This window comes from Dendrobates tinctorius, unplaced genomic scaffold, assembly GCF_039654945.1.
Source record: "Dendrobates tinctorius isolate UK_male_01 unplaced genomic scaffold, ASM3965494v1 ptg000051l, whole genome shotgun sequence".
Lineage (NCBI taxonomy): Eukaryota > Metazoa > Chordata > Amphibia > Anura > Dendrobatidae > Dendrobates > Dendrobates tinctorius.
Genome location: NW_027361719.1, coordinates 2,951,687 through 2,969,821, shown reverse-complemented (window position 1 = coordinate 2,969,821; position 18,135 = coordinate 2,951,687). Strand labels below are relative to the sequence as shown.

The following is an 18,135-nucleotide window of genomic DNA, read 5'->3' as shown; positions in this document are numbered from 1 at the left end:
ATTAGGCAGGTAGATGTCCCCAATAGGCAGGTAGATGTCCCCATTAGGCAGGTAGATGTCCCCATTAGGCAGGTAGATGTCCCCATTAGGCAGGTAAATGTCTCCAATAGGCAGCACAGGTCCCCTTTAGGCAGCACAGGTCCCCAATAGGCAGGTAAATGTCCCCAATAGGCAGCACAGTCCCCATTAGGCAGCACAGGTCCCCATTAGGCAGGTAAATGTCCCCATTAGACAGCACAGGTCCCCATTAGGCAGCACAGGTCCCCAATAGGCAGGTAAATGTCCCCATTAGGCAACACAGGTCCCCATTAGGAAGATAAATGTCCCCATTAGGCAGCACAGGTCCCCATTAGGCAGCACAGGTCCCCAATAGACAGGTAAATGTCCCCAATAGGCAGCACAGGTCCCCAATAGACAGGTAAATGTCCCCAATAGGCAGCATAGGTCCCCAATAGGCAGGTAAATGTCCCCAATAGGCAGGTAAATGTCCCCAATAGGCAGCACAGGTCCCCAATAGGCAGGTAAATGTCCCCAATAGGCAGCACAGGTCCCCAATAGGCAACACAGGTCCCCATTAGGCAGGTAGATGTCCCCATTAGGCAGGTAGATGTCCCCATTAGGCAGGTAGATGTCCCCAATAGGCAGGTAGATGTCCCCATTAGGCAGGTAAATGTCCCCATTAGGCAGGTAGATGTCCCCAATAGGCAGGTAGATGTCCCCATTAGGCAGGTAAATGTCCCCATTAGGCAGGTAGATGTCCCCAATAGGCAGGTAGATGTCCCCATTAGGCAGGTAGATGTCCCCATTAGGCAGGTAGATGTCCCCATTAGGCAGGTAAATGTCTCCAATAGGCAGCACAGGTCCCCTTTAGGCAGCACAGGTCCCCAATAGGCAGGTAAATGTCCCCAATAGGCAGCACAGTCCCCATTAGGCAGCACAGGTCCCCATTAGGCAGGTAAATGTCCCCATTAGACAGCACAGGTCCCCATTAGGCAGCACAGGTCCCCAATAGGCAGGTAAATGTCCCCATTAGGCAACACAGGTCCCCATTAGGAAGATAAATGTCCCCATTAGGCAGCACAGGTCCCCATTAGGCAGCACAGGTCCCCAATTGGCAGGTAAATGTCCCCATTAGGCAGAACAAGTCCCCATTAGGCAGCACAGTCCCCATTAGGCAGCACGGGTCCCCCATTAGGCAGGTAAATGTCCCCATTAGGCAGCACAGGTCCCCATTAGGCAGCACAGGTCCCCATTAGGCAGGTAAATGTCCCCATTAGGCAGCACAGGTCCCCATTAGGCAGGTAAATGTCCCCATTAGGCAGACAAATGTCCCCATTAGGCAGCACAGGTCCCCAATAGGCAGCACAGGTCCCCAATTGGCAGGTAAATGTCCCCATTAGGCAACACATGTCCCCATTAGGCAGGTAAATGTCCCCATTAGGCAGGTAAATGTCCCCATTAGGCAGGTAAATGTCCCCATTAGGCAGGTAAATGTCCCCATTAGGCAGGTAAATGTCCCCAATAGGCAGCACAGGTCCCCATTAGGCAGGTAAATGACCCCAATAGGACCCGGCGTTAAAAAAAAAAAAAAAAAAAAAAAAAGTACTCACCTATGTCCCCCGCTGCTCTGAAGAGACGCCCGCTCATCTCAGTCTTCTTCCTGCACAGGCCCACAGGCGGCGTGACGTCATCAGGCCGCGCAGGCGGCGTGTTGATAATCAGGCCGTCTGTGTGCACTGTGCTCTGCTGCATACGGAGGGCTGCGTAACGCCTTTCCTCGGCGCCTCGTCCCGCCCGCGATTACAGGGCCCGCCGGCATTGAACTGCAGTGCAGTTCATAAGTTCAATATCGGCCTGGCGGGGGGCCGGATAAAAGTCCTTGGCGGGCCGCATGTGGCCCGCGGGCCGTAGTTTGAGGACCCCTGATTTAGACGTTAAAATTACCCTCACGTCAGTGCAATCTGACAAACTCCATTACAAGGCTGCCCCGGGGTCTGTCGGGCAATTCATGCTGCCCACCTTGTGTGTGATTAGGAATGATGCTTGCAGAATTTGCCTCTTTATCACACTAATCTTAAAGGACTGTGCAGACCATGCCAATCTGTACACATCACTAATGGCTCTTGTTGAGAATTGATAGCAGTTGGCGATTTGTTCTCAGTTACTTCTGTTTATGGTAAAGTAATGTGTGGCTTGCATTTCTGCTTAGGTTCAGACTCGGTCATCGTTATTGATCCTATTTCTAAAGAAGATTATCATCCAAGGTAATTGCATCTGAATTTGTAAACTAATTTTAGCATAGAGAATGAAATATGTAAATCGTGGGAACATTATGATCCCAATTATTGAAGGCCAGCAATCTTCTTACCAGCCTTGATGAGGGGGCGGAGTGGAGTGTGAGGTTCCTAATTCATTAAGAGGCGCATGTGCATCAGGTGAGGCACAAAGCTGCATGCACCTCGCTGTGCACCAGGCCACAAGTCTAGATCTATTCCCTGCCGGAGTAAGATTTGTGGCACAGCTCATGACAAATAACAGATCTAAACATTGATGCTAGATTTTTCATGTATGACACGGTAAAGGTATTTTTTATTCTTCAAACTCCTTGAGCTTTTTATACTTTTATTTATATCAAGTGGATTTCTTGACTCCTGTGGACTGTCGTTCCCTATAGCTCTGGGTGTGCCTCCAGCAAATTGAGGAATATTTTGTAATAACTGTTCCTGATCTCACTAATTTCTGTGAATTAAACACTTTACCTGGCTGTTGCTTAAAACCAAGCGGGGGAATGTTTTACCCTTACAGAAAGAATCAGCTGTATTATCTGTATAGTCTTTTTGCATCCCTCCCTGCCCTGGAGATGTGGTATAATCAGACCATGTCCCTGCACGGTAAGACACAGCCATTACACAGCACAGGGCAGCACGGTGGCTCAGTGGTTAGCACTGCAACCTTGCAGCGCTGAGGTCCTGGGTTCAAATCTTACCAAGGACAACATCTGCAAGGAGTTTGTCATGTCTGGAGTTTCAAACACGATCGCGGTGTACCGGGGGTTAAAGGGAAGCATCGGCAGGGAGGGGGCTCCCTTCGTGCTTCCCTGGGCCCCCACAGCAGCGCAATGTGCAGCGCTGCTGCGGGGGGCTCCATCCCCGCAGGTCCCCGGATCCAAGATGGCGACGGGGACCTGCAGGGAGCTGGCTTCCTCAGTGCCTGCAAAGCGCCGGCACGAGGAAGCCTTGTGCAGTGCCTGTGACAGATCGCTGATCTGTCACATGAGTTATGTCCCCCCTGGGACAATGTAATAAAATTTAAAAAAAAAAAAAGGGGGGGTAAAAATAATTTAAAAAAAAAATAAAAAATCCCGAATTCATTTTTTGGAAATAAAAAACAAAAAACAAAACAATAAAAGTACACATTTGGTATCGCCGCGTCCATAACGACCCGCCCTATAAAACTGTCCCATTAGTTAACCCCTTAAGCGAACCCCTTAAAAAATAAAAATTAAACGAAGCAAAAAATGATTTATCATACCGCCGAACAAAAAGTGCAATAACGCGCGATCAAAAAGACGCATATAAATATCCATGGTACCGCTGAAAATGTCATCTTGTCCCGCAAAAAACGAGCCGCCACACAGCATCATCAGCAAAAAATAAGTTATAGCTCGCAGAATAAAGCAATGCAAAAATAATTATTTTTTATATAAAATTGTTTTCATTGCATAAAAGCGCCAAAACATAAAAAAGGACCTAAATGAGGCATCGCTGTAACTGTACTGACCCGAAGAATAAAACTGCTTTTTCAATTTTACCGCACGCGGAACGGTGTAAACGCACCCCCCAAAAGAAATTCATTTAACGCTGGCTTTTGTTCATTCAGCGTCCCAAAAATCGGAATAAAAAGCGATCAAAAGATGTCACATGCCCGAAAATGGCACCAATAAAAGCGTCATCTCGTCCTGCAAAAAATAAGACCTCACATGACTCGGTGGGTCAAAATATGGAAAAATTATAGCTCTCAATATGTGGTGATGCAAAAACTATTTTTACAATAGAAAGCGTCTTTTAGCGTGTGACAGCTGCCAAACATAAAAACCGCCATAAATAGTAAATCAAACCCCCCGTTATCACCCCCTTAGTTAGGGAAAAATAATAAAATAAAAAAAAAGTATTGATTTCCATTTTCCCGTTAGGGCTAGGGTTAGGGCTGAGATTAGGGTTAGGGGTATGTTGGGGTTAGGGTTGGAGTTAGAATTTGGGGGTTTCCACTGTTTAGGCACATCAGGTGCTCTCCAAATGCAACATGGCGTCTGATCTCAATTCCAGCCAATTCTGCATTGAAAAAGTCAAATGGTGCTCCTTCCCTTCCAAGCTCTGCCATGCGCCCAAACAGTGTTTTACCCCCACATTTAGGGTATCAGCCTACTCAGGACAAATTGCAAAACAACATTTGGGGTCCAATTTCTCCTGGTACCCTTGGGAAAATAAAAAAAAATTGGTGACTAAAAGATCATGTTTGTGGAAAAAATAAGATTTTTTTTTTTTTATTTTCACGCAAGCGAGTTATAAACTTCTGTGAAGCACTGGGGGGTTCAAAGTGCTCACCACACATCCAGATAAGTTCCTTAAGGGGTCTAGTTTCTAAAATGGTGTGATTTGTGGGGTGTTTTCACTGTTATGGTACATCAGGGGCTTTCCAAACGCGTCATGGTGTCCGATCTCAATTCCAGCCAAAAACGTCAAATGGTGCTGCTTCCCTTCCGAGCTCTGCCATGCGCCCAAATAGTGGTTTACCCCCACATGTGGGGTTTCAGCGTACTCAGGACAAATTGCACAATAACTTTTAGGGTCCTGTTACCCTTGGAAAAATGAGAATTGAGGGTGAAAAGATCATTTTTGTGGAAAAAAATGATTTTTTAATTGTACGGCTGTACGTTATAAACTTCTGTGAAGCCCTTGTGGGTTCAAAGTTCTCACCACATATCTAGATAAGTTCCTTGGGGGGTCTAGTTTCCAAAATGGGGTCACTTGTGGGGGGTTTCCACTGTTTAGGTACATCAGGGGCTCTCCAACCGTGACATGGCGTTCGATCTGAATTCCAGCCAATTTTGCATTGAAAAAGTCAAACAGCACTCCTTCCATTCTGAGCTCTGCCTTGCGCCGAAACAGTGGTCCCCCCACCTGAAGTATTTTTTTTGTGAAAAAAAGTTAAATGTTCATTTTTTTTTTTATTTTTTTTTTTTTTTTAAATATTCAAAAAAATTCCTGTGATGCACCTGAAGGGTTAATAAACTTCTTGAATGTGGTTTTGAGCACCTTAAGGGGTGCAGTTTTTAGAATGGTGTCACTTTTGGGTATTTTCTATCATATAGACCCCTCAAAGTGACTTCAAATGTGATGTGGTCCGTAAAAATAAAATGGTGTTGCAAAAATGAGAAATCGCTGGTCGACTTTAAACCCTTATAACTTCCTAACAAAAGAAAATGTTGGTTCCAAAATTGTTCTGATGTAAAGTAAACATGTGGGAAATGTTACTTAAGTTTTTTTTGTGTGCCGTATCTCTGTAATTTAAGGGCATAAAAATTCTCAAAGTTGGAAAATTGCAAAATTTTAAAAATTTTCGCCAAATTTCCATTTTTTTCACAAATAAACGCAAGTTATTTGAATGAAATTTTACCACTAACATGAAGTACAATATGTCACGAGAAAACAGTGTCAGAATCACCGGGATCCATGGAAGCGTTCCAGAGTTATTACCTCATAAAGGGACAGTGGTCAGAATTGTAAAAATTGGCCCAGGAGTTAACGTGCAAAACACCCTTGGTAGTGAAGGGGTTAAGGACAGTGATGATTATGTAACTTAAGATGGTGTAAAGCGCTGTAGAATAAGATGGCACTATATAGAGAAATAAGTACACAGCAGGGGCACATAATATAAGATAATCTCAGCACAGGAACATTTTTTTGTTTATTACATACATCCAATTGTGGAGCTTTATAATATCCCAAGATCTATTGATTTAAAATGTGCTTTGTTCATGGGACAACCCCTTTAACAGCTCATTTACATATAAGAACATGGATTTCTTTAGAATAAAACATCAGATATCAAGGTATTCTTTTATTTCTGTTCCGATGACCTGTATGCCCATATAGACGGTTTAGGAGGGCTGATGCTACTGACTGATTCCGTTTAGCATTTAACGCTGTTAAATCTGATGTTTGTCTAAATTGGATATCTTTTTTTTTTCTTTTTAGCCTTTTAACCTTCCCAGCAGATCTGTGGATTAAAGAAATGTAAGTAAAATCGCTACAGGTACAGTAGGGAATAAATGTGTTTATATTTTATTTTCTTTTTAAATAATGTGTCTGTTAATAGTGCCAGCCGCTATGATCCGAGAGCCAGAGAAAGGAATAGACAAATAGAAGAACAAAAAGCTCTTACATTAAAGTTTCAAAACCAGGTAACTTATAGTTTTTTTTAATTTTAGTATTATATGTATATTGTATATAAACATACATATTTTCAGCAGAATTTACTGTTGCACTATGCAAATCACTAGTCACTGAATTTAGACCTTAGCCAATAAGTGTTAGATCTATCTAATTTGCGGTCATTCGTGACTAGTGAAGTGCAGCAGTATTTTGTCTTAGGCTGTGTGCACACGCTGCGGATTAGGTGCGGATTCATCCGCGCGGATTTTGTAAAATCCGCAGGTGAAACCGCAGGTCAAAAGACCTGCGGTTTTACCTGCGGATTGCTCTGCGGTTTTGCCCTGCGGTTTTTCATCTCCTCAATAGAGGAGATGGCAAACCGCAGGAGAATCCGCAGAAAGAATTGACATGTCAATTCTTTCTGCGGATTGAAAACTGCAGATAATCCGCGCGGAAAATTCCGCACCGTCTGCACTGCGGTTTTTGATTCCCATAGGGAATCATGGTACTGTACACCGCAGCAAAAACTGCTGCGGGTCCGCAGCGGCCAAAACCGCTGCGGAACCGCAGCAAAATCCGCAGTGTGTGCACACATCCTTAAGGTGCCTTTACACTAAACACTAGTTTCACAATATTTTTGCAGTTTCAGCATGTTACCATTCACCCTATGAATAGAATGAGTTTCAAACACATTTCTTGTTCTCTGTAGCGTATCATCCTGTGTAAACGGGACTCATTCTGCTGAGAATGATGGCAGCCTATGTGTATTTACCTGTGTTAACTAGCTTCTAAATGACCACCGTTGGGTAAATATTTACAAATAGGTGGTCTCTTAAGGCCCCGTCACACATAGCGATCTTGCTAGCGAGGTCGCTGCTGAGTCACAAGTTTTGTGACACAACAGCAATCTCACCAGCGAGATCACTGTGTGTGACAGCGATCAGCGACCGGCCCACCTGCCGGTATCGCTGGTCGCTCTTGGAAACCTCTGGACATTTCTTCCATCGCTGGTCTCCCGCTGGCCAGCACACATCGCTGCGTTTGACAGGCGGGAGACCAGCGATCAGCTGGTAACTAACGTACATGTTGGGTATCCAAGGACGTGCGTCACTTAGAAACCCAATGTGTACGTTAGTTACCAGCGCGCTGATGCAGGGAGCTGGTAACTAACGTACACATTGGGTATCTAGGGACGCACGTCCCTTGGATACCCGATGTGTACGTTAGTTACCAGCTCCCTGCATCCGCACGCTGGTAACTAACGTACACAGCGACGCCGAGCGCTGGGCGTCGCTGTGCTGATCGCTGGTGAAGCTGCTTGTTTGGCAGCTCACCAGCGCTCATGTAGCGACGCACCAGCGATCCTGACACGTTGATATCGTTGTCGGGATCGCTGGTGAGTCCCTATGTGTGACTACAGCTTTACTGCCACCCGTCAGTCCATGTAAATGTTAGTTTAATGGTGTATAATCTCTTTTGAAGGTACCCAAAAGGGGCAGCTTCTGCTCAGGTGGAGGCACCACTAGACAAACTGCTTTTACTGCTGAAGACGGCTGCAGACAGCCACACTTTAGTACAGTGAAGAGGTCATACTATTCCTGTTTTAAGTATCTTCCGCATAGATGGTCATGCCAGGTCTGCCCACTTTGGAGTGGCTGGCTGCGGCTGCTCTATAATCATACACAGCTTGGTACAAAAGCAATGTGCAACTGTTTTTACACCCTTTTAGAGAATTTTTTCACCTTCTGATCATGGCTACAGTGTTTCAAAGCAAGCAGAATATTCAGAATTGAGAGTCAGTGGTTGATACTTTTTACTTATCAAAATAAAAGCAAGCAAAGACTTTGTAAACACTATTATGCAATTAAGTGATTTAACTTCATTCAACTCCTCCTGGCTGCCTTCTTGATAAGTACGAATGGGGAACATAAGTCCCTTGTCCTGGTTATTGGTGATGGGACTCTCACCGATCTTGAAATTCTCATCTACCAGATAAGTGATAATTTTTCAAGATAGGAAAACGTATTTAAGGGTTATCACTTAAGTATCCCAATATAGAAATGGCCAGAACCATATTAACCCAATGACTAACATTTTTTCTTTTATATCTAGAGGCTGCAGGAACGTTCTGTACATGATGCTGTAGAGCTAAATCTTCGTGTGCCTCTTGAAAAGGAAATTCCTGTTACTTTACTTCCAAAGCCAGAAGAATCTATCAAGGAAGAGCCGGAATTCCCAGATATAACGCCGGTAATTTGTTTGCTTGTATACTCATAAGTTAAAAAAATTATCGTCTTATATTTTGTGACAGATTCCTTCTGTTTTTTTTTTTTTTTTTTTTTTCCTTTTCATTTTTTATACATAACATAAAGGAAATGGAGAGAGAAGTTAAGCACGCACTTTATGGTGGTAACCAGGATCAAATATTAAGTGAAGCGTTCCGCTTGACAATTACTCGCAAAGATATTATGACTCTTAATAGCCTAAATTGGCTTAATGATGAGGTGAGTAATGAAGTTACCTTCCCTTTTTTTTTTTTTTTTTTTGTTGTGCATGCCTATTTGAAAACTAGCAGTTCTTTATATTTTTTTTTTTTTATATAGCGATGGAGAGACAAAAAAAATACCTTTAGGCTGCTTTCATAGACATCCATATAGTTGTTGTGTTTTTTTTTTTTTTTTTTACATCCGTGTAAAATGGATAATTTTTCTCTTGTCACATCTGTTTTGCATCCATTTTTTTTTGTCAGCAGTTTATTAATTTGCATTAAACAATTTGAACTTTTATTTATCTATCACCTCATCCAAATGCTGATGGAAAACTGAAGTACAAAGTCAGTCTTTCGTATTTTTATACAAATTCCCGTTTGCGCTAATGGCTACGTTGCAAAATGTATGAAAATAGGACGGATTTCTGTGTGGGTTTGAAATTATGGGTTAATGTGTCCAAAGGAAAAACAAAAACCTGCCAGCACATGTGTGAATGTAGCCTAAAGGTACTGTCACACTTGGCGATGTACCAGCGATCCTGACCAGCGATATGACGCGGTCAGGATCGCTGGTACATCGCTAAGTGGTCGCTAGTGAGCTGCCACACAGGCAGATCTCACCAGCGACATTGCTGGGGACGGGGGTCGCTACTTACCTGTCACACCAGGCGATCCTGCGTCCTCACGCCCGGCTCCACGCGTCGCTCGTCCTCACAGCAGGAAGCGCCGCAGGAAGCAGACGACGAGAAGCGGTCCTGAACGTTCTCGCGCGATCAGCGATAACCAGCGGGGGAGCGGTCATAGGTAAGTATCACACATAGCGATATCGCTAGCAATATCGCTATAACGGCACTAGTTATAGCGATATTGCTAGCGATATCTTAGTGTGACATGCCCTTAACTCTGCAGATTTCTCATGTACAGGTTTCATGCTTTTCTGTGCCAGTCTTAGTTATCAGTACTTGACTTCCCAGCAACCAGCACTATCTCTACTGAAATCTTGCTCCAAGTCAGAACCAGAAATTGATTGAAAAAGTTTTATGGGAAAGTCTCACATTTTGTCCTGTTTGGTCACCTTGTTGATTTCATTCAGAAAATGCATAAACTACTGCCTTGTTCTAAAATAAAAAAAAAAAGCTGGAGCAGATTTGCTGAAACTGTCTTTACATTTTCTAATCAGTTTGGTACATTTTAAAACTCAGCATAGTGGCTTCCTGCTTCTTTATAAATTTGGCTTCCCTTTAGATTGTATAGCCTTTTTATACCCCCTTCTTGACCAATGAAGTATATATGCGTCATGGTGATCGCCCATGGGTGGTCAGCGAATAGGACAGCTCACGCCGGCACTGCTCCCGGCAGTTTAACCTGCTAAATGCTGCAATCGATATCACAGCATTTAAAAGGCAGAGGAAGGGGGCTCCTTCTGCCCGCTGATTGGCGTCATCATGAGGGGCCGATCATTGCTACGGTAGCATATAAAAATAATTAACCTGATTTATAAACAACTCCTCTCACAATAAACAAGCCCTCATCTGTCTCGTTGAGCAAAGTTGTACGTTTGTGAAGAAGCACAAAATCCCTGCCCGACACGACCAATTTCCGGTTAACACAAGTTTGTTGAATATTTTGAACTACACTTTTTTTTTTTTTTTTTTTTTTATAACCAATAAATTTTTATTAAGTTTTAAACCAATACAAGTCATACAGTCAGCACAGAAATAGTAGAATTGGTAATAGGTACATCACATATGACTTGGTTCCTAGAAAGATCCAAGGAAAACTGTAGTAATTATTTAGTTTCAAATGCATCATAATACAATAAGTAAGAGGGGTATTGTGTTTAAGGTTGCGTATGAAACTGTCATGATCTCTAAGCATTGGACTAGTGTTTAGGTCAGATGGCTGATGATTAGTCATGGGTTAAGTTATCATGCCTGTCTGATAGACTGCCAAGGACCCAGCCTTTGTCAGGTTGGCAGTCTGGAGCTAGCAAACTTTCGTATGAAACGCGAGTCTACCCTTGCCCAGATAGCAGTGACGTGGATTTCCATTTTGAGGCTAAACTCTGTCTGGCTGCCATTAATATTAGTGAGCAAACCCATCTTGTGCTGTAGGGGAGGTCCGTGACTCCGATGTTTAACAAGGCTACAACTGGTTTGGGGGGGGGGGAGGGAGTGTAAGGGTCCCATTACATTTAGCAATGCACCAGCGATTCCGACAACGATACGACCCGGTCAGGATCGCTGATGCAACGCTAAATGGTCGCTAGTGAACTGCCAAACAGGCAGATCTCACCAGCGGCGATCCAGCGATGCTCGGCGGTAGTTCTTACCTGTCACACGGCAGCGATGATGACAACTTCCGCCTGCGTCCATGCGTCGCTAGTCGGCGCCAGCGGGACGCCAATGAGGAAGAAATGCGTGCGAACGTCCAGGGCTAATCAGCGATATCCAGCGGGGGAGAGGGGTGGTTGCAGGTAAGTGTCACATGTAGAGAGATCTCTAGCGATCTCGCTGTTGCGTCACAAAATTGGTTATGCTTTAGCGATATCGCTAGCGATCTCGCTATGTGTAAAGCCCCCTTACATTTCAGTGCAGCATGAAATGGCATCAAAGATTTTTTTTTTTTTTTTTTCCCCAATATTGCAATGCTAATGGACAGTCCCACAATACGTGTAAGAGTGATCCCGCCCCTCCAGCAAAGTTGAGAACATGGGGGGAACATGTGAGCAATGCGCTTGGGAGTCGTGTACCATCTGAGATGGACTTGGTTTGTCATTCTCACACGAACAATGGCAATTAGCAATAGCATGGTGGTCTAAATCCTCAGCCTGCATAAACCATTTAAACTACACTGTTAACATGAACCTGCAGAAGTGGATTACAGGAGTGATCAGACAGCACAAAAGCTGGAGACAACACCGATTTGGATGATGGAAAACGACAATCTCAATCACTGTGCCATCCATGTGACAAAGGCCAGGAAGTGGAGCTTAGAATGTTAATTGCTTAAATATACTAATTTGATTATTTAAAACCTGTTTATTCACTTTACAATCTTAGTCAGTTTTGACAGTGTCTTCTTTTTATACAGGTAATAAACTTCTATATGAATCTTCTGATGGAAAGAAGTAAACGGAAGGGCTTGCCAAAAGTTCATGCATTCAACACCTTTTTTTTCCCAAAGTTAAAATCTGCTGGGTTTCAGGCTGTGAAACGATGGACAAAGAAAGTGGATGTTTTTGCTGCGGATGTTTTGTTAGTTCCTGTTCACCTTGGAGTGCACTGGTGCTTGGCTGTAAGACAAATTTAACTTTTTTTTGGTCTTTGTTCTTAATGCAAGGGATTTAACAAACTTTTTTGTGATTTTGATACATTTTCCACAGTTCAGCTGCAGTAATGGCTCCATAAGGAACCAAAAAATAGGGCAGTGTTGGAGTTGTATATCAAAAGACTACTACTGGATTACTGATGATGTGAAAGCAGAATGCTGAGTAAAATAATTTTCATAACACATTTTTAATTGGTGAAAATTTTTTTTCGATAGGACTAGAAAAGTGTCTTAATGAATACACAGTGTAACAGGTAGCTGGAACAGCGCTCCTTCCCTGTTCACGATGTGTGGCGATGTCTATCTGTTCCTGGTGCTGATTTATTAGGAATGGATGCGGGGAGTCCTGTTGCTGCACTGTTCTTGAGAGGAATCCTGAGTCCTGAAATCATATTATCGCACGCTACTTGCTGGAAATTCCTGTGTCTTGATTCCACGTTATGTTTGCAAATGAACGGTGTTAGTACGGTGCCGGCCGGTCACTCCTGTACCAACACCTGTTCAAAAGAAAACTGCCACCTTGTAGGTGTGTAACATCACTGAAGCAGGACTGGCTCTTACCTGGAAAAAGAGTGCTTGCTTCTCCAAGGTGTTTCTGCCGTTACGACTGCCTTCATCAGGCATTACACCTGCAGTTTATGGCAGTGTGTTTATATAGGCAGTTACCTTGTTTCAGGATCCAGTTGCTTTTTTCAAAAGGCAAATAGTTCTGCTTCACTATTGAGACCTGTTGATCTTAGTGTCTTTAATGTAAAAATCCATTTTTCCACTTTCCAACATTTGTTTTGTAAAGTCTCCCCTTCTCCAATGTTTTTCCAGTTATTCCACGCCCCAGATAGGACATCCCATTATATTCTCATTGTGTGCCAATTTATAATGTAGTGACAAGGCTGCCCAGTAAGTTGCCGTATGATATTATAAATGTTCTTTCTCCTACGCCTCATTGGGTGACACAGAGACAGTGGGTGTTATTCTGCTGGCCACTAGGAGGACACTAAGTAAACCAGAAAAAAAGTTAGCTCCTCCCCTGCAGTATACACCCTTTCGCTGGCTAAGATTTCTCCAGTTCTTTGCTTGGTGTCTGTAGGAGGCACTTGGGTCTGGTTTCAGACCCCACCGTTATTTTATTTTTGAATTTTCTGTAAATTTTTATTTTTTTGATGGAGTGAAGGGGGCGACGGTTCCTTTCTACGGCCCGCTCTCCCCCAAACCAACAACAGGCATGCACGTGGAGTATACCTCCCCGTACACTTTCCTGAGACGAATGGGGCTGATTCCTCTGACGATGGTTCCCTTACGGTCGGTACTCCACAGATACGAGAGCAAGCGCAACAGGACGTAGCACAGGAGTGCATGGAGAAGGACTTGAGCAGCGCTTTTTCGGATGCCCTGAATCGGCCTCAGAGCTCTCCATCCCCCTACCACAGGGTGGAGCGATTGAGCATACCCCTTTAAGACCTTAAGACCTCCTCCAGCTCTGCTACATCGCCCGGAGGATGAGAGAAGACCCTGGACAGCGACGGCCTGCCTGAACACAAGGGTGGAGGTATGGGGTCGTGTCCTGTCCCCCGGGAGAAGCGCTGACTTAACGTCAGCGGCGGCTCGCCGACGCTCCATCGCCCCCCCCCCCCCCCCCCCCACGCGCTCGGCGCTCGGGTAGGCCAAAAATTTAGTCCCCGGCCTGCTAGGCCGCAATTTGAATGGTGCCGCCCTCTCTCCGCCCCCGGCGCCTACCGCGGGTAGGCCAAAAATGTAGTCCACGGCTTTTCCAGCCTACTAGGCCGCAATTTGATTCGCGCCGCCCGCGCTAACGTCGCCGCCCCTTCCTCTTGGCGCCTCTCATTACTTACAAGACGCGCAATTCTATTCTCGGGGGCCATGTCTTCAGCTGCCTTTAACCCTTTCATGAGCGCTATGCCTGCTGTGGACAGCCGGATACCGGGGGATACCACAAGGCCACCGTCTTTTTTTTTTTTTTTCCTCCCGGGGGACCCAGCACAGGACTGGGTAAGCTGCGTCTGCCCTCAGATTAAAGCTTAACCTCTTCACGGCAAAATTCCCTGCAGCTGCAGACAGTTTGCCGTTAACCCTTTCAGGAGCGCTATGCCTCAATCTAAGGAGGCTAAACAGGCTGTTAAAAAGCACACTGCATTTTTTACCATGTCTATCACTTGCAAGTATGCCTTACCCAGTGCACAGACCAATCCGTTATGCACGGACTGCTACTGGGACTGCGCCCTGATCTGCGCTCCAATGTCCCTCGCCACCGCTGCTGACGGGCCTCCTGCGTTTAGTAACCCTAAGTGGGCTGCGTCCCTGTCACGGTTGGTGGAGTCTGACCCAGGCAGAAAGCGTCCTTACCTCCCGAGGAGGGCTCTGGCGTTGGGCGGGAACCGTCCCCCAGCAGGGGCCATACTCGTCCAAGGGACGGTCAGCGCCTCAGCATCGGCGACTCCTGTCTCTCGCTCGCCCTCTCCTGAGGTTCACAGCGAGCCCGGCTTTGAATTCGAGTCTGACACGTCAGCCCCTCAGAATCCCCCAACTGATCAAGAGTCGCTTGATTCTCTTATAGAATCAGTCAACAGGATTCTGAGGTTGGATGAGGAAAATATTCCCGCTCCAGCACACCCTAGCTCATTTAAGGAAACCTAGCGTGTGCGCACGTTATTTACCAGCCGTCCAGTAACATAGGGATCAGCCACATGAGCGGTTCACAGGGCAAAAGTCTACTCAGGCTAAATACCCTTTTCATCCAAACCTAATGAAGGATTGGTTACAGTCCCCTCCGGTGGACCCTCCTGTATCGCGTCTTGCTTCTAAAACTCTCCTAGCTGTTTCTGAGGGTTCCTCAGTCAGAAACCCCTCCGATTGTCAAATTGACTACCTTGCCCGTTCAGTTTTTTTTTTGAAGCTTCAAGAGCAGCGTTTTTTTTTTTTTTTCCCATCTTTCGCAGCAATTTGGGTCACTAAGGCAATGGCCGCTTGAGCAGAGGTCTTGATTACGTCCTTCCAAGGCACCAATCTTCCTCCGGAGGCAACCACTGATGCCAGGCTGATAATTCACGCAGCTGACTTTGTAGTAGACGCTTCCTTTGATGCCGCCAATTGCGCGGCTCAAACTGCTGCTAATGTGATCTCCATTAAGAGCCCTATGGCTCTGCGGCTGGTGGGCGGATGCCACACCTAAAAGATCGTCGTCTTCTCTCCCCTTTCAAACAGGTTGTTTTGGAGAGAAACTGGACCAAATCCTTTCCGATACTACCGGGGGAAAAAGTAAATTCCTTCCTCATCAATAGGGGCTGTTCGGCCGTCTCGCAACCAACAGCCGACGAGTTTTCGATCTTCTCGCAACAATTCCGGTTGGTCCTCCTCTACCTTCTTCCAGATGAGGTCGGTCCCCGTGCAAAGACAGAGGCTCCCAGGTCTCATACAGACCTAACCGCTCTTGGAAACCCATGCCTAGGGCTTCTGGATCTAGGGGAGCCAAATCTCTTAGATCTACCCAATGACTACAAGTGGGTCAGGGAGCTGGTGTCCTCCGGATACAAGAGAGGATTTTCTTCTCCCCCTCCAACTCGGTTATTCCTTTCCTCTCCCCCCAAGAAAGAAAAGAGCCTTCCTTCGGGCTGTTCAGGCTCTGCTAAGGGTCGGAGTCATCATTTCGGTCCCTCATCACGAAAGGTTCAGAGGATTATATTCAAACCTTTGTGTTTCCAAAAAAGGACGGGTCGATGTGACCAATTCTGGATCTCAAACTGTTAGATCAGTTTGTCAGGGTACGGTGATTCCGAATGGAATCTCTCCGATCAGTTGTTGCTTCCATGGAAAAAGGAGAGTTCCTAGCATCCATCAACATCAAGGACGCTTACCTTCACATTCCGATCTGCCCGTCCCACCAGCAGTTCCTGCGTTTTGCAATTCACAAGGAACACTTCCAGTTCGTTGCCTTGCCCTTCGGACTCTCCACCGCCCCCAGGGTCTTTACCAAGGTCATAGCGGCGGTCATGGCAGTTCTCCACTCTCGGGGAGTGGTGGTGTTACCGTATCCGGACGACCTGCTCATCAAGGGTCCGTCCCTTCCAGCCTACAAGGAATCCATGGATAACAGTAAATTCACTTTCTTGCCTGGGGTGGAAGATAAACTTTGAAAAGTCTTTCCCAAAACCGGCTCAGCAGATTTCCCTTTTAGGGATGAACTTGGACCCTTCCCGCGGGTTGGTCATTCTCCCTCCCGGAGAGACCCAAGCCTTACATCAAGCAGCGCAACGGTTTCCTCACTCCATTCGTTTCGGCATGTGAGTTCGAGGAAAGATGGTGTCAGCGATGGAAGCAGTTCCATTTGCACAGTTCTACCTCTGTCCCTTACAACACGCGTTGCTGTTAGTTTAGGACAAGAACCCGTTCTCCCTGGATCGTCGGATCCCTCTGTCCCTGCGGGTCAGGCAATCGCTCAGGTGGTGGACACTGAGGTCCTCCCAGAATCAAGGGAGGTCTTTTCTCCCAGTAAGATGGTTGGTAATAACCACCGACGCAAGTCTACTCGGCTGGGGAGCGGTCTTTCGTCGCCACATGACACAGGATAATTGGTCAACCCGAGAGTCATTCTCCCCTTCAGCATTTTGGAGATGCAAGCGATCAGATTAGCTCTACAGAGTTTCCACCGTCTCCTCGCAGGTCACATCAGGATCTAATCCGACAGCGCCACGGCTGTAGCGTATATCAACCGCCAGGGAGGTACCCGGAGCAGGATGGCTGTGCACGAAGCGAGTCACTCCATTGGGCCGAGCGTAGAAAATTGGGCGGCAGATTTTCTCAGTCCCCAAAGCATTGCCTCGGGGAAGTGGTCTCTTCATCCGGAAGTCTTTCAACAGATTTGTCATCATTGGGGGACTCCGGATGTGGATCTCATGGCCTCAAGACTAAACAGCAAGGTTCCTCGGTTCATTGCCCGATTGCGTGATCCATGCGCCATTGGAGCGGACGCCCTAGTTCTGCCATGGCACCGGTTCCGGCTCCCGTACATCTTCCCTTGCTTCCGACGGTCATCAAAACGATCAGAGCGGAGGGAGTACCAGTTTTCCTAGTCGCGCCAGATTGGCCGAGCATGGTATGCAGAACTAATACAACTAGTTGCCGATGTCCACTGGCGACTTCCAGATTGCATGGATCTACACTCGCAGGGCCGGGGCACGGTCTTGGACGGCGTGGTCATTGAATCCTGGATTTTAGCACGAGTTGGGTTCTTTTACGACGTGATTTCCACAATGATTAGTGCTAGGAAGCCTGTGTCCATGTGCATCTATCACCGCACCTGGAAAACCTTTGCGGTGCAAGGATCATGGTTGATCACCTCTGGTATTTTTCCATTCTGGCCATATTGGAATTCCTTCAATCTGGTTTAAAATCAGGCCTCGCGCTTAGCTCGTTCAAGGGCCAAATTTTGGCCTTGTCAGTGCTTTTCCAACGCAAAATTGCCACCAAATTTCAGGTCAAGACGTTCATTCAGACAAGTTTCCCATGTGGCGCCTCCTTATAGAAGGCCATTGGAATCATGGGACCTTAACCTGGTTCTCGGGGCCTTACAGGAGGCTCCTTTCGAACCGCCGTAGGACGTGTCACTGCCTGCCCTCTCTTGGAAGGTGGTCTTTCTAGTGGCAATTAAGTCAGACAAGTTTTGGAATTGGCAGCTCTGTCCTGCCGTTCTCCGTTCCTGAATTTTTCATCCGGAAAAGGTAGTTCTCAGGACGTCCCTGTCCTTCCTGCCCAAGGTCGTCTCCTCTTCCATCTCAGCGAGGAAATTGTTTTGCCTTTCCTTTTGTCCAGCGCCAGTCCATCGCATTGAGAAGGCCCTCCACACCCTGGATGTGTCAGATGCCCTGTTCA

At 46.0% G+C, this 18,135-nt stretch overlaps 1 protein-coding gene across 4 annotated transcripts in view; it reads left to right on the top strand.

Annotated features, from left to right (window-relative positions):
- The window catches only part of SENP1 (SUMO specific peptidase 1), a 94,643-nt gene that overhangs the window by 54,261 nt on the left and 22,247 nt on the right, over window positions 1–18,135 (top strand). For 2 of the 4 annotated variants that reach the window (XM_073576693.1, XM_073576695.1), the window contains 6 exons: window positions 2,210–2,264; window positions 6,258–6,296; window positions 6,379–6,463; window positions 8,547–8,684; window positions 8,807–8,938; window positions 12,016–12,219. In XM_073576693.1, coding sequence (XP_073432794.1) covers window positions 2,210–2,264; window positions 6,258–6,296; window positions 6,379–6,463; window positions 8,547–8,684; window positions 8,807–8,938; window positions 12,016–12,219 — 653 coding nt within the window. The remainder of the gene's footprint in view (window positions 1–2,209; window positions 2,265–6,257; window positions 6,297–6,378; window positions 6,464–8,546; window positions 8,685–8,806; window positions 8,939–12,015; window positions 12,220–18,135) is intronic. The other 2 variants (XM_073576694.1, XM_073576696.1) reach the window with 2 other exon arrangements.